At 49.3% G+C, this 15,894-nt stretch overlaps 1 protein-coding gene across 1 annotated transcript in view; it reads right to left on the bottom strand.

Annotated features, from left to right (window-relative positions):
• The window catches only part of ADGRB1 (adhesion G protein-coupled receptor B1), a 288,832-nt gene that overhangs the window by 200,034 nt on the left and 72,904 nt on the right, over positions 1–15,894 (bottom strand). Inside the window, exon 2 of the mRNA XM_058809221.1 lies at positions 6,680–7,599. Coding sequence (XP_058665204.1) covers positions 6,680–7,427 — 748 coding nt within the window. The 5' untranslated portion in view covers positions 7,428–7,599. The remainder of the gene's footprint in view (positions 1–6,679; positions 7,600–15,894) is intronic.

The raw sequence follows: 15,894 nt of genomic DNA, 5'->3' as shown, positions 1-15,894 counted from the left end.
ATCGCTCTATTGAAACTCGAGCCAGGGAACACAAAGAAATACATTTAAACTCAACAGATCTGCAATTCTGATGCGCTAAAGGACGTCCTTTCCCAGCCTGGCTGTCTCACCGTGCTGGAGGATAAAATATGGGATTTCAGTATCAAATTGTTGTCTGCAAGAAGGGACTGTGCCAAAAGGGAATTCAGCGGCTGGAGGTGACATTGGCAGAGCCACCCCGGAGACACAGAGCGGCTGAGTCCTCCCCAGGATGCTTGCTGAGAATCCCAAACCAGGTTTCTAACCTAATTATCCCAAGCTTGCTCCAATACCATCCTGGGGAATGTGGGATTGTAGGAGATAGAATCAACACCCGTAGATGTTGTCAAAATTTCACTGGTTGTAAGAATGGGAAGATGTGGGAAGAGAGATGAGTCGCAGAGGTGTTGGTGATGCTCTGGAAGTGTCACCGAACCTGCAGGAGAAACAGAAACTCTCCAACAACATTTTCAGTGTCGGAGAATCAAGGCATTGCTTTATTCTGGCCAGGATGTGCAATGGAAATAATTTCATCCACACATTGCCCAGGTTGTGCAGAGAAAATAATTCCATCAAACATGATCTTTACTAGAGTTTTCACGTATTGTATACAGTCAAAACACCGAGAAATTCATTGGTTCAATGTTCATTTGTCCCAAGCAGGGCAGTTCTGAGTATTTGGGGTCTAGGGAGTTCAAGCACCAAGCAGGTGAATCAAACACCTGAAAATCTGTACAGACTCAGTTCCTTTCATAAAAAAAAATAAAAAAAAATCAATTTTTCAGCCTTGCTCCCATTACCTAAATACATCAGATAATCAAGGTGGGTGGTAAAAAGGGCCAAATATTTAGGCTAAGTGGTGAAAATGGACAGGAATGCCTCTGTGCCCTCTCCCTTTGAAGTGTCAGCACCATCACCCTCATTTTCTGCAGTCATAGAATGGAAAACTACTCCGGAGACATGGTGATTTTGACTCTGGTGTCACTGTTTCCCTGCACCTTAATTTCACCTTGTACTGCCAAACGAAACATTTTGCAGTGACTGCTATGCAACCTGAATACGAGAGGATGTAAAAAAATGGAAAATAATAAAAAAAAAAACAAAACAAAACAAAACAAAAAAAAAAAAACAAAGAAGAAAGAGAGAAAAAAGGGAAACTGAAAAGCCGAGCCTTTCACCAGGCTGCCACTCATTAAATTACCCGTAAAAGTCCCCTTCGCAATAACGGGAGTAGTTGCCTGTGAAACTCCCTCGGCAACTGGGTGTAAATTCCACCTTTACTCTCCCTGCGACAGCGACGGGCGCATTGAGCCGGTAATTGCTGATGTTTCTGCATTGTGATCATGTCCACAAGCTGTTGGGTTCACAATGGAACTGATCGCTTCACTCTGCTCGTTTTTCTCCACCCCGTCCCTGTAGGGATGGATCTGCAGGGATGGGTTCAGTGCTGAGAGCAGCCGGGACACGGAATTTCTGCCCTGTCACTCCACAGCCGTGCTTCACTCACGCTTCATTCTCCCTGGGATCCCGTGAAACACCAGGAGAGGGGTGAGCTGGGCATTAGGAAGGGTTTGTTTGCCGAGAGAGCAGTGAAAAATCAGAACAAGCCTTTTAGAGAGGTGGTTGGTGTCCCATCCCTGCCAGTGCTTAAGACAATGGCTTTAATTAAACTTTTGGTCAGGCAGTGGGACCAGGTAATCGTTGCAGGTCCTTTCCAACTGAAAACTGTTATTGTGTTCTATTCTATTCTATTCTATTCTATTCTATTCTATTCTATTCTATTCTATTCCATTCCATTCCATTCCATTCCAAGTGTAAGGTCTTTGATGATCCCAGAGGAGAACAGTGGGGCAGGCAGGGCTTGTACAGGTCTGTAGAGACCTCAGTGTTTAAACTGAGCCAGAATCCCCCTTTCCAGCCCTCAGGGAGGAGTTGAGGAGTTCTCCACATTTGCCTCATCCATAAAACATCCTGACCACGGGCAAGAGGGACATTCCCAGTGGGACCTGCCCATATGGGTGCAGAGGGGATTCCCCGCAGGTGACAAGGTGACCCCTTTGCCACATTTCAGACTCTAACCAACCTTCTCCTGCAGGAGCTGGGAAGGAATATCAGGTCTTGCTGTCAGCTGCTGAGATTTGGAGTTAAACTGGGGGGACACCAAGTAAAATCCCCAATGATTCCAGCAGTTAACACAGGAAAATTTTACACACGAGGAGAAATCAGAGCTTCCTTGCCCTGTGTTTTGCTGTCCACCTCTCACCACATCCAACCTCTGCTCTCAGGGATGTCCAGGGACAGACAGAGGTGGAGAAACGAGGAACTGGAATGCAGCACACCTTCCTGAGAGGCACTCACCCAAATCCCTTTGCCATCTGGTTGGCAAACCCAGCACCAAGGCAAAACCAAAGCCAAACACCTTTGTCTGCAAGCTCAGCTGCTCCAGCCAGGGGGATTCTTGCTGGAGGAACAGAGCATGTGTCATAAGGAGCTGAAGATGTCAAAGACAGATTTGAGATCTGCCCCATGGCAATTACTCACAGCTCTTTATCAATTTCTGGAGCTTTCATGGCCACTAAAGCTCATCTCAAATACAGGAAATGTCTTATTGAGTTATTCCTGCCCTGGGTGAGGTTGGAGATTTGAGGGGAGGGGAGCTGAGCCACACAAGGTAATTCCTGCAGCAAGCAGGGTGGGAATTGACTCATTTCTGCGGCTCTGGCTCCTCCTCCACATCATGGACCCCACTCAGGAGCTACTGAGCCACAAATCCAGGCAGAAGCTCAGCCCTGCTGAGGAGACCAAAGCATGTTTTGACCAAAAAACACACTGAGAATGAAGTAAAACTTCCAACAAGAGATGTTTGGAGAGTGTGTCCTGCAGTGAGAGATTTATGGAGCCCAGCCTACTTAATGCAGCAGAGGTTGAGAAGGAACTTGTTCATGGGCCTCTCCAAACAGAGATCAGACACTCTGAGACACATTAATCAATGTGGCAGAAGTGGAAAAGCACCTAAAAGTGGAAGATGAAACACGACTAACAAAACAGAAGTGATGAACACAGGTGAGGAAGGGGTATTTGATTTTGTTCAGAGCAATGGGGACAGCAAAAGAACGGAAAATTTTAGCAGGAAAAGCAGGAAAATCCCCAGCACTTCAGTCTAGCATTACTGTGTTCCAGTTATCTATTCATTATAAAAACCCCTCCAGCCCTGGAGCCACCTAATTTATCAAGAAGCAAATACTATATTTTGAGGGGCATTTTTAACCTTGTTTTGCAGTCAGCATCCTGGATCCGTCCAAGGTGGGGACATGAAGAGCAGAAGGAGCAGAGAATGATGTTTATCTTTTTGGGCCACCAAAATGTGACAGCACTGCAATGGCCTTCCAGGAACGCTCACATGGAGACAGGACTAATTAGACATTCATTAAGTGCCTAACTCAGCACAGCACTTAAGCACACATTTAACCTTCTCTCATTACAGGGTCACATCAGCATCCCTGTTAAAGCTCCAGCTCCAATTACAGAATCCAGCTCACATTTGAGAGGGCCACCAGCACTTTCAGACTGTGAAGAACCAATGCCCAGCATTTCAGGAGGTTTTCCGTTCTTCACCCTCCTGTCCTTGCCCCCAGACCTATTCCAAAAATGCCAATTTGCATCCCAAAAAAGTGAGTTTACATCTAAACATCAGGACCTACAAACAAACCTCTGCCTTCTTCCCATATTTCTTGAATTAGCCAAGGGATATCTGATAATGGCCAAAAATGGTTTCCATGTTGAATAGTCTTCTCCTGGAAAACATTTCCAGTTCCAGCTGCCCAAGCTCTCAAAGCATGTCTTGCTGATCACCAGGACAAGCTCCACGTACAGCAAGACCAAAATACCTGAGGGATAAACTGACGGATTTTCTGCAACCCACCAGTGCCTGCTGTACCCTCTGCAATGTCTGTGTGGGGCAGTGAGTGAAAAGAGAGTCTCACTAAACCTGGCAAGGAAATGTGGAGCAGTTTCTCCTTCCTCCAGACACTGAAGAACAGATGCTCTAGATAAGACAGGGTGACTTTGGCAGAGTTTCTTTGTGAAGTTCCCCAGTAAATGATCATAAACTTCCCTGTGCACCTGAGCCAGGTGTAAAATCACTGGCCATGAGTGAAAACTGGCTGTCAGTTATGTTTTCTTGAGAGTCCCTTTGGTTCTGGAGCAATGGGATCCTCTTGGAGTGAAGCTTTTCACAGGGATCTCACCCACAGGCCATCCATGAGCCAAAGCACAGCTGTGTCCACTGCAACTTCTCATTGTAGATTTGCACCCATCCATTTGTTTTGGAATAAAAAGACACATCAGGGAAAGTCAGGTTTCATATTTCAGGATGGTATCTGGCAATTCATAGGATGGTTTGAGTTGGAAGGGACCACAAAGATCATCTCATTCCAACCCCCTGCCATGGGCAGGGAACCTTCCACGTTCCTTCTTGTGCCTTTAAAGTCATCACAGTAGATCAGCACAACTCACACATCTCCACTTGCTCCAGGATGAAAGTGTTAACACAGGCCCAGAAACAACAAATGACTCAGAAAGCAGCAGGGAAGGAAAAATAGCAATGATAATAATAAAAAAAAAAAAGAAAAAAAAAAAGAAAAAAAAAAAGCTTGTTGGGGAAAAAAGCCCCGCTACAGATACAATTGGAACAGCAATGATTGCAATAACCAGCATCAGCACTTGGAAATCAGGAACCCTATCAAAATATTCCACCCACAAGATGCTGTTAAGGGATTGCTGACTCCCTGTCCAAATTGGATCTCGCCTCCATCTTCCTGATCAAGCCTTTGCATAAATCAAAACAGACACAGTGACAGACAGAGCAGCACATGGAGAGCCCGGGCACCCTGCAAGCATCGTTGCTGTGTGGATGGCATCCCACCAGCCAAGATGATAATTCCCTGTCTCCAGTGTGGAGCAGATGTGAGCAGCCAGCAGAAAAATTATCTGCACTCTACAAATATTTGACACCCAAAAAGGATTTTGATTCAGCCACCCTCCAGCCTCTTTCATATTTACTTGGAGGGAACATTCAGGCACTCGAGCTGGACTAGGAGAGATCCCTACAAAAGCCAATATTAAGCTTGAATGCTTCAGGATTTGCTGAAAATCTTATTTCAAATTTCACCTTTGGTTGCAGTGAGAAAGGTCACACTGCTTGGGTGGAAAGCATAAATCACCCAATCAGCAAATTCCAGGCATGACACATGACTGAACTCCGAGAGGCTCCTCAGAGCTGTTCACACAGGAGAAAAGGGCATTGCAAGAAAAAAAATAAAAGCCCAACCCAAATCTGGAGAGTCTTGTGCTCATGGCCAGGGAGGGAGGCACGACTGAAGAACTAATTTGCAGGATTTATGGCTCGGCTGTGCCTTCATGTATTGATTCACAGACCAGTGAGAAGCAAAATCTCCCCCAAAATACACTGACAGAAGCACGAGTACCTGATCATAGCCTGATCTCCCAGCTAAGGCCAGGCTGCAGTCTGCAGGAAAATCACTCTGCACAGCCCAAATCTGTGCCTGGTCACCTCCTGCCTACTGCAACAGCAAATCTGGCCTCTTCCCCTCAACCCTGAGAAATCCCATCCTCAACAGGAGTGGAGAAGTCAGGAAGGATCCCCAGATTCCTGACCCAGACAGATGTCAGCTTTCTGCTGGAAGCAGAGGACATTTCAGTCCAGCACCTGAAGAAGATGAGACCTTTTGGGGAGGCTCAGGTAGGGGTCTGAGACTCTCTGAACTGGAGGCTGCATTCCCTGACACCTGTGTTGCTGTTCAGCATCACACCGCTGCTTTACATAACCTGCATGCTGGGGTGGGAGCTGAGAATAAACACCCTGGAGCAGACCTGACACAGGCAGTAAGAAAAGGCTCCACTTCCAGACATCCCTCTGAGTCCCTTCTGCTTGGCAAGACCGTGTCAGGTCTCTGGAAGGAGCATTTCCCTCTCCAGAACATGATCGGACTTCAGGATCATCCCACCTTACTCACAGCCCTTTTTCTCATGGTTCTCCCACCTCCCCAGTCCCTTTCCATACGCAAGACCACAATCAAAACCCAGTGAAATATCTGAGGAATGAGCCCAAGTAACCCCATGTAAGCAGCATGGTGAATTTTCTTTCTGAAAGCCTCCAGAAGGAAAACAAAGCTGAGAACAAAACCAGAGTGCCTTCTGTTGCCATCCCATTTTGAACCAGACCCAAGAATTAAGTTTTCCCTAGGAATTAAAAGTGGTTGATAGGGCTGCCTGCCTCGGGAGGTAGCTTGGATCCTGTTTTTTCTAGGACATCTGTAATTACTTTGGAAAACTGCTCACCCTTAGGTAAGCAGCTCCCTCTCAGCAGCTCAGAGGCTGCAGGAGTAAAACAAGCAATGAACAAGCCCCAAGAACGAATTGCAGAAACCCGGGGAATATTTAGGGGCAGCTGATTTGCAATTCCAGTCGCAAAAGGCTCATAAAGAGCCCTGTGGGTTACCTGACCTGCCTGTCGATTGGGAAATGAGGATTTTCATGCCAGGCATCCACAGATACAGACACGGAGGTTACAGGGATGGTGTGAGAGCAGAGCCCAAGCAGCCCTCCCTCCCCAACACCCCCTCGACCACCCTCCACTCACCCAGGAACTCGGCTCCGTTGCTGTCCTTGGGGCTGCTCACGCAGTTCTCCAGGTAAATCCCATCCTTGTAGCAATCCTCCTTCTTCCTGGTGAAGCCCAGGATCTCGCTGGCCTGATCCAGGACCTCCCCTCCCGAGCAGGAGCACGGGGTCTGCATGATGCCACACGGGTGGGAGCTGCTGCTGATGGCCAGGCAGGTGTCCAGCCACTTGCAAAGCATCTGGCAGGCGGCTTTGCTGGGGTTCCTGTTGCCCACCACCAGGTACTCCACAGAGAAGTCCCTCTCCTGAGCCTTGGTGGGCTTCCACCTCATGGGCCAGGTGTCCACGCCCGGCGGGGCCGTCTGCTTCATCTGCAGGAATTGTTTGTTGGACTGGAGGAAGGCAAAGCGGGTGGAGCCGTCGCAGAGCTTCAGGACATCGTCGAAGCTCTCCATGCCCAGGTAGGTGCGGGTGGACTCCAGGAAGGAGTCGAACTGGTAGGTGCGGATGTGCTGGTGGTCACATACGCCGGAGGGCTTGAGGATCTTCATGTACAAAGTGTACCTGCGAGGGTCGGGGTTCTGGATAATCCAAGAGCACAGGGAGGAGTTCAACGGGAAGACGGCGAAGGAGGAGAAATACCCAAAGAATTTCCCTTGGACCAAAGTGGTGCAGGGAGTTTGTGCCAGGTCCAGAGCGACCACGGTCCACACAAAGTAGAGTGGAGATACCAAAAGCAGGTTCAGGGCGGATCCAATGCTCCTCATCCTAGGTCTCGGGTCCTCTGGAACTCAAAGTAAATGTCAAGCAGGTGCCAGATCCTGGACATAACAGGGACCAGCTTAGAGGAAAAGCAGAGTTTAAGAGGCTCTGGATCCGAAATCAAGCCGATCCTCCCATGTCTGGATTTGAGCTCCCTCCTGTGGCCATAAACAACACCTGGAAAAACACAGGGAAGGGAAGGAGGAGGGGAGAGAAAGAGAAGAGATTTGGGATTTGGTCGTTTTGGCGGTACTTTGTTGTTGATGCTGTTTTTATTAACCCTTCACACGGCTGAGAACCCACATAGCAGCCCCAGAACCGGCACTTCTCACGAGGAGAAGATGCAGCCCCACATCACCATCCCTAGACTTGGTTTGGGGCAGTCCCCATCCCTAGACTTGGTTTGGGGCTGTCCCCATCCCCAGGCTTGGTTTGGGGATGTCCTCGTCCCCAGGCTTGGTTTGGGATATCGCCATCCCCAGGTTTGGTTTGGGGTATCCCCTTCCCGGGGTTTGGTTTGGGAATTTTCCCATCCCCAGGCTTGGTTTGGGGATGTCCCCATTCCCAGGTTTGGTTTGGGGTATCCCCATGCCCAGGCTTGGTTTGGGGGTGTCCCCATTCCCAGGTTTGGTTTGGGATGTCCCAAACCCCAGAAGGGACCAAACTGTGCCTGACCCGGGGGTGAGCACAGCTGTGATTCTGCTCTCCTTCCCAGTGCCCTCTGCCCATGCAGATCCCTCTGCTGAGCCCAGCAGAGCCTGGACTGTGAAACTGAACCGTCTCCCCAAAGAAAACAGGGTTGGTATCTGGGTTAGGGAGGCTCCAGCTCTCTCCATCCCCAGGGAGCTGGTTCAACACAGACTGCAGGCTGCACCTGGGGAGGGTGGGCTGGAGGTCAGCATGGCCAGCTGGGCTCTGCCTCCCCTCTCCCTTCTGCCAGCACTTTGTTTTTAGCCACTTAATGCCCTTCCTTTTCACTCTCCCTTCCACCAAAACCGTGCAGGGAAGGGAGCTGTTGCTCAGGAACCCAGCTCCGGTGGAACCCTGAGGCCAGACAGGATAATGGATGGAGCTGAACACCCAGTACAGGAGCAAAAAAGGACAATAGAGACAGGTTTTATCTCTTCCCACATCAGGCACCCACCTCTCCTTTCACCCCTGAGTACTGGACACCCCAAACCCTGTGGTGCCAGGCTTAGAGCATCTGCAGAGACTGAGAGCCCTCTGTGCCGGTGCCAGGACCTCCTTCAGCCCCCAAAACCCTTCCTCCAAAGTAGAATCCACCCTGCAATGCCCTAAGGATGCATTCCCTGCAGCCTCCTGTGGCACAGATTCCTCCTTCAGCCCAGCTGCCCAGAGCCCTGCTCCCCCCATGCCAAAGGGGCACTCGTGTACATCTCCCTCTCTTACCCCAACAAATGACTCTCCTGTGGTCCCTTCCCTCCATCTCCTCTTTCCAGGAGAGAAGAGAGAAGAGGAAATAAATGAGTAGCAGGACTTTCCTTATCTCGTACCCCCTCCCACAGTTGTCCACCCCCAGATTTGGGGAGGGGTTCAGTTAACAGGACAGGACGGGCAGACCCTCAGAGTGTGGGGCAGGACTGTTGATCACACAGCCATGGCACATTTTCCCTCCCACCTTTACAGCTTTTTCCCTCTGAGTTCACCCCAGGTAGAGAAAATCAGACATTTCCTTTTGGGTGAGGCTCATCCTGACCCTGCAGCAATTGCTGCCTCTACAACAGATCTGCTTCCCCATTTCCAAAGGACACAGGGGAACCTGGGAGGAAGATTTCCCCCTATCAAGTCAGACAACTGCCATTATTTGGGGAGACTTAGCTGTTCATAGTGAAAGGAACTGCTCAGGACCTTTGCACTGAAATGCAAACAGCCCAATGCCAGAGGGGCAAACATCACCCTGGGTTGCAACTTCCAAATAATTCAGATGGTCTGGGATGTGTTTCCCGTGGTCAGGGGGGCACTGCCGGGAAGGAATTATGGTGAGAGACTGTGGAGAGGGGCATCTGCATCCAGGGAGGAGGGAAAAGTCGTTTTCATTGCAGCCACTGCTCCAGCTCCAGTGCTGCCATCTCCCACCCCATGCCAGGCTCTGCCTTCCCAGACTGCAAACAGAGGGAGCTTTACAAATTCCCAGCAAATCCACAGCTCAGGCAGCTAATCCCAGCCCCAGGAGAGACTGAGAAACAAGAGATGAGAAGCCCACAGACCATCCTGTGAATCTGAGGTGAGATGAGAAGCTAAATGCATCTCCACATTCACTCAGTTTCTCCCCCTTCTCTGTATCAAAGACTTCTCTCTGCATCTCCCTTTTTCTGCCAAAACCTTTTCTTTTGGGCAGGAAAGGGTTAGGGAGCTCCAAAGTCAGACCTGCTGTTTGCAAACTGTGTTTCATCCCTGGCTTCAAATCTCTGCAGCCCCTGCCACCACATTCCTGAGTGTGTGCTAGACCTGACACTAATCAGCACGGAGTCCAAATGCATTTGGACTTAAATTTTTTACAAGTCAGATCCCCACTCCTGGCTGGTTTGCAGTCTACAAAGCTCGACAGTGCAAATCTCCCCTTGCCAGGCTCCTGCCTGCCTCTGGGGCCAGGATTCAGGAGTGAAAAAGGGATGAAAACCTGGTCTTGCTTGCAAAAAGACACAGGCATCTACCAAACACCTTATAAATTTCCTGATTAGCAGGAGGGGTTGCTGTGAATATTTTAAATATCAGATTCCAGAGCTGAAAGGCTCTTGCTTTATCTGAGAATCTGAGGGGGCCACTGGCTCTCTCAGGACAGTGCTGGAAAAGCTCATTCTGTTTGCAAATCCAAACTCTACCCGACCTTCACCCTGCTGAGCCAGCCAGGGATCAGAGAGTTATGGAATATATTGAGTTAGAAGGGACCCACAAGGATCACAGAACCACAGAGCAGGTTGGGTGGGAAGGGACCATAAAGATAATTTTGTCCAACTCTCTCTCACCTTCCACTACCCCAGGTTGCTCCAAGCCCTGTCCAACCTGGCCTTGGACACTTCCAGGGATGGGGAATCCAGAATCTCTCTGTTCAGGGCCTCAGCACCCTCTGAGTAAAGAACTTCTTCCCAAAATCCAATCCAAACATGCCCTCTGGCAGTGGGAAGGCAATCCCCCTTGTTCTGTCACACCATGCTCTTGTAAATAGTTCCTCCATCTTTCTCATCATCTTAACCTCTGGTCCAGAGCAGAAACCTGCCTTTCCTGGTTGGAAGCAGGAGCCAGCAGTGCCTCCATAGCAACCAGATGATGAGGAGACAGGGTTTGTTTTTGAAATCCAGTCCCTAATGGTGACTTCAGCTCCTGGGATTCAGCCCAGGCCTCCTGCTCGCCACAAACTCAATTTTTTCTCACGCTGACCACAGACCTGCTTCTGTCTGAGGATGTGGAGAGCACAAAGCAAATTCCCCCCTCACTGCCCCTGTCTGGGAAAGGCACCATGAAAACCAACAAACTTAAACCAGACCTGTTATGGTTGTTAAGTCTCACAATTGATTTCCCCTCAGTGCAGTCCCATCTGGAAGGTTTCACCATAAGGAGCATAAACATTTTTTTTTCCTATTTTAACTAATCCCTGCTGAAGTGGGAATCTTTACTTAGAGCAGGAATAGGTGGGCAAAGCCCCCTCCAGACCTGGATTTTTGGGTCAACAGGTGTTGAATTTGGCAGAAAGATGCAACAGGCACCTGAGTGGCTGATGTGTGTCAGCAGAGATCCATCTCCTACATTTCCATCCCAAAAAAACCTCAAGGGGGGCATATAACCACAGGCTACAGCCTGCAGCTGGGGAAGGGATGTTAAATGAGTGAAAATCAGATTATTGCAATGGTGGAGGTCACATTTCTATGGCACACAGTTAAATTTACCCACATTCCCATGGTTTTTGCCACAGTCAGTGTCTAGTTAGCCTAGGCTCTTTCTGGAATTTTGAGTGATGGAAAACATCCCTGCCTGATTCTATCCTTTGGCTCCAACTTGGAGCACACAAAACCTCCCCAGTCCTTTCCTTCCATCTGTGCCTGGGAGATGGGTCTGGCAGAGCAAAGCCTGGGGACAGCAGGTGACATTGGAGCACCTTGGGCTGTCCTTTGCCTGCATTTCTCAAGGACAAACCAAAATATTGTGTGTGTGTCCCCGGCAAAAATGTTTTTTTCATCCCAAGAAACCCACAGAAAGAGGCTGAAAAGCTTGGTCTGAATGGTCCTTCTGCCCTGGCTACCTTGTGCAGGTGTCAGGGGTGACAAGGAAGGGGATTCTGAAGAGCTGGGAGCCACCAGTGAGGCTCCTGCACCCTCACACAATTACTGGGCACAGCCCTGGTAACTTTTTCTACCTCCTTGCTGAGCATTTCCCATCCCACTCTGGCATCCACTGGATCAGAAATCCTCTGGGACAGACCTTCACAGCTCAAATCAAAACCAGGCAAGAATTTACCCACAGGTTATACCTGGGCTGCCCAGGGGGTTTAGGCATCCAGTTTGTGCTGGTCCCAGTGAATTTTGGAGCCCAAGAGGTTTGAGCATCCAGTTTGTGCTGGTCCCAGTGAATTTTGGAGCCCAAGGGGTTTGGGCATCCAGTTTGTGTTGGTCCCAGTGAATTTTGGAGCCCAAGAGGTTTGAGCATCCAGTTTATACTGGTCCCAGTGAATATTGGAGCCCAAGGGGTTTGGGCATCCAATTTGTGCTGTTCCCAGTGAATTCTGGAGCCCTGTGGGTTTGGGCATATCCAGTTTGTACTGGTCTCAGTGAGTTTTGGAGCTGTAGGGATTTAGGCATCCAGTTTGTGCTGGTCCCAGTGAATTCTGGAGCCTGCAAGCCATAGAATCATCAAATTATTAAGGCTGGAAGAGATCTCCATGGTCACCAAGTCCAAGCTTTGACCACCATGGTGGGCCCTGTCTTCCTGCAGGAATGATCCAGGTCTGAGGCTGGATTTTGCCACCACCCTCGTGTTCCTGCTTGATTCCTGCACAGGTTCTGCACCCTCACATCCATCCTGTGGGGAGTAAAATCATCCTGATTTTACCCACAGCAGCCTCCACCCTCTGCCTGACCAGCCCAATCCACCCCATCCCACCAAGGTGGACACCTCCAAACTGGCATGTCCAGCCCTGAGCTGTGCCCAGCCCATGGATTTCAGCTCTGCCTGGGCAGGAGGAGCCTGCAGGATGTTTCCATGTCCTGCTTTCCAAAATCCCTTCATGGCACAGTCCTCCCACGAGGGAAGGGTGACATCCCTGCTGGAGCACCCACCACCTTCCCTGCCTGTGCTGGTGATGCTCCTGGAGCAGCAGCCGGGATGTGGCCAATGGAGGGCACTCTTAGCCATGCACACAAACCCACAGGCAGACAAACACTCCATGGAAAAGAAAAAAAAAAAAAAAAAGAAAAAGGGAAAAAAAAAAGGGGAGAAAAAAAAAAAATCAAGATGGCTGCAGGAAGGGCATTCTTCCCCACTGCTGCCTGTAGGAGCATTCCCAACTCTCTCTCCTGATCTGCTCCCTGTGGTTCAGCACTTCCAGCTCCTCTTTCTCTGCCCACTGGCTCCAGATGTGCCACTGGCCAGGATTTTCTTCCCTCTGCTTTTCCGCCTCCTGACCTTGGTGCAGGGCTGACATCCCAGCAGGGTGAAAGCCACTCTCACCGAGATAATCCTCCCTTTCCTGGGGCTTCCCATTTCCCTGAAAGAAAGTCCCCAGATATCACATTCAATACCCTTTTTGCCTGAGGCAGAAAAATGCCTGGCCCTGAAAAGTCCCTTGCCACTCTGAGAAAACACAGTAAAGGAATTTGTTCTGTCCTTATTCACAAGGAACTGTGAGCAGAGAGAGAAAAAAAAAAAGCTGCAACAGCTTGGAAATTTTGAGGGTTTTTTTGTGAGGGAGCAAAGCAGAGTGGAAATGCCTGGAAAAACACAGTGGCATCTGTGAGCTGACAGCACAGAGAGGAGTCAAGAAGGGCTCAGACCTGAGTGTTGTTTGGCTGCAGTGGCTCTGCTGGGCTGCAGGGACAGGAGTTAACCCTGGAAGGCACCCACAGAGCTTGGACAGGTCCTGGAGCAGCACCTCTTTCATAAAATCCGTGCTCCAAAATCAGGGTTTTTCCTTAGTACTGTTTTTTATGGTCCATTCTCCATCCCTGGAAGTGCTCAAGGCCAGGTCTGAGGGCTTTGAGCAAGGGAAAGGTGTCCCTGCCAGTGTCAGAGGGGATGGAATTAGATTATATTGAAGGTCTTTTCCAACCCAAACAACTCCATGATTTTCCAACCACAGATTTCTGCATGGTCCCCTCACATCCTGGAATATTTGCTCCATCACTGAGGACTGATGTGCTTCCCCCTGCCTCTCTCTGAGTCTCCTGAGTGCAGAGAAAGCCAAAATCTCACCTGCCTGTTGTGTTAATAAATGCTATATATACACACACCAGCATCCTTTATCTCAAATTTCTCCCAGCTTCAAGCAGGAAAAGGCACCTGCAGACCCCAGCAGATATGGAACAGCCTGAACAGCATGAACAGGGTGGGAAATGTTTTATTCTGATGGAAATTGGCTTGTGGGTCAGGATCCTGATCCTATTTCAACTTTCAAAGGCTGGAAGAAGGGATTTGGGGAAAGGGAGAAGGGAGGGCTGGGAATGGGAAATATCTCAAAATGGATCATTCTGGGGCTTTCAACCACAATTAGGAAACTCCAAAGCCCCTGAGCTTTGGTTGAACCCTCCCACCTGTGATGTCCTTCAGCAGTGGCCAGAGGGGGAAACACAATCAGGGGGAGCCAGATTTGAATCCTGCTCCAGGATTTGTGCACTCTGTCAGTGAAGCATCTCTGCCAATCCTTCCCCGCCTGCAAAGACAGATGTGAGAAGCATCCTCTGCTTTCCTTTGGGGGCTCCATGGTCTGAAGAATTCCAGCAGAGTGCTGGAGATGGTGATTCATTTCCAACCAACCTGGATTTCATCCCAAAAGGAGATTAATTTAAAGACTCAGGTGTCTGTTCCTGATGATGTTGACTATAGATGTGCTAAAAACTCTCAGGGTTTGCAAGGTCAGGCTCAGTTCCTTGCTCTGGATGATTTTTTTTTCCAGTGGGTGGGATCAGGGGACAGCTGAGCACAAAGACCGGAGCTCAAAATCCAGGATCCAGTCAAAATTCTGTGGGGAAAATCCTGGCCAAACAGGAGGGCCAGCTGTGCTCCAGATGTGACTGCCTCAGGAAAGGGGGCTCAGGACTCTGTTGGCTCCAGCACAGCCTCACCCAGGTGTTTTCTGTGATCTCTGTGCCATTCAACCATCATCACATCCCAATCCACATCTATTTTTCTCCTCAGCTTTTCTCTGTATGGGTGCAAATCCCTTGGCCTTGCCTCTTGGGAGCCCTGGCAGGACTTGGAGCTTCTCAAGGATTTCCTAGGGGTGGCTTTGATGTCCTGGCACAGCAAAGTCAAGGAGCATGAGGGGGCTCTTGGCAGAAGGTTGTTGATGGAGGTCATCATGTGATATCTCACCCTGCCTCAGTTTACCTCAGTTTAAGGAAAGCAGACCAAAATCCTGTCGCAGACATCTCTTATGAAAAATCCCGTCCTTAGACAGGGTGGGATGTCACATGATGACCTACCTCCAATCCTTTCCTTAGGATTTTTCCTCCTGAGAAGCTGAGAGGCCTCAGGAACAAAATGTAAGCAATGGTTATCTGCTGCTGTGGAATGCAACAGGTGCATCTGTGATTGGCCCATGTTGGATGCTTGTAATTAATGGCCAATCACAGTCAGCTGGCTCAGACAGAGAGCCGAGCCACAAGCCTTTGTTATCATTCCTTCCTATTGTATTCTTAGCTAGCCTTCTAAAGAAATCCTTTCTTCAATTATTTTAGTATAGTTTTAATGTAATATATATCATAAAATAACAAATCAAGCCTTCTGAAACATGGAGTCACATGCTCGTCTCTTCCCTCATCCTCAGACCCCTGTGAACACCGTCACAAAATCCCCATTGGGAGTGGGGTTACAGCAAGGCTGCTGTGAGTTCCGAGGCATTTCCTCACTCCCAGAGGAATCCACAACCCCTCTGATCCTGGTAAAATCAGCTTTTGCTCCATGCCAGCATCACCCATTCTCCCTGCCGGGCCCAACTTCCACCCATCCCCATCAGTGATACCAAAAAAATACCATGGATTCTGCACCAGAAAATCCTAGAAAATCCCATTTTCCCTTATTCCTGCCTGCCAGTGCTCACAGCCAACCCTTTGGGGTCTTTTTCCCTCCATCACCACCCTGCTCCAGATTGTGAGTGTTACACAAGAGGGCCTCTGAGGGCAAGGTCACCCCAAGGAGGGAACAGAAATGCTTCCATCGCTGCTCATTGGAGCTGGGAACCGGGATGGGATTGATTGGGAATGCAGCTGGAGGTTAAAAGCACTGGCATTAGCTGGGGAGCTA

The sequence above is a fragment of the Ammospiza caudacuta genome, chromosome 1 (assembly GCF_027887145.1).
Source record: "Ammospiza caudacuta isolate bAmmCau1 chromosome 1, bAmmCau1.pri, whole genome shotgun sequence".
NCBI classification, from domain to species: domain Eukaryota; kingdom Metazoa; phylum Chordata; class Aves; order Passeriformes; family Passerellidae; genus Ammospiza; species Ammospiza caudacuta.
The sequence above is the reverse complement of the archived record's forward strand: the minus strand, read 5'-3'. Positions and strand labels throughout refer to the sequence as shown.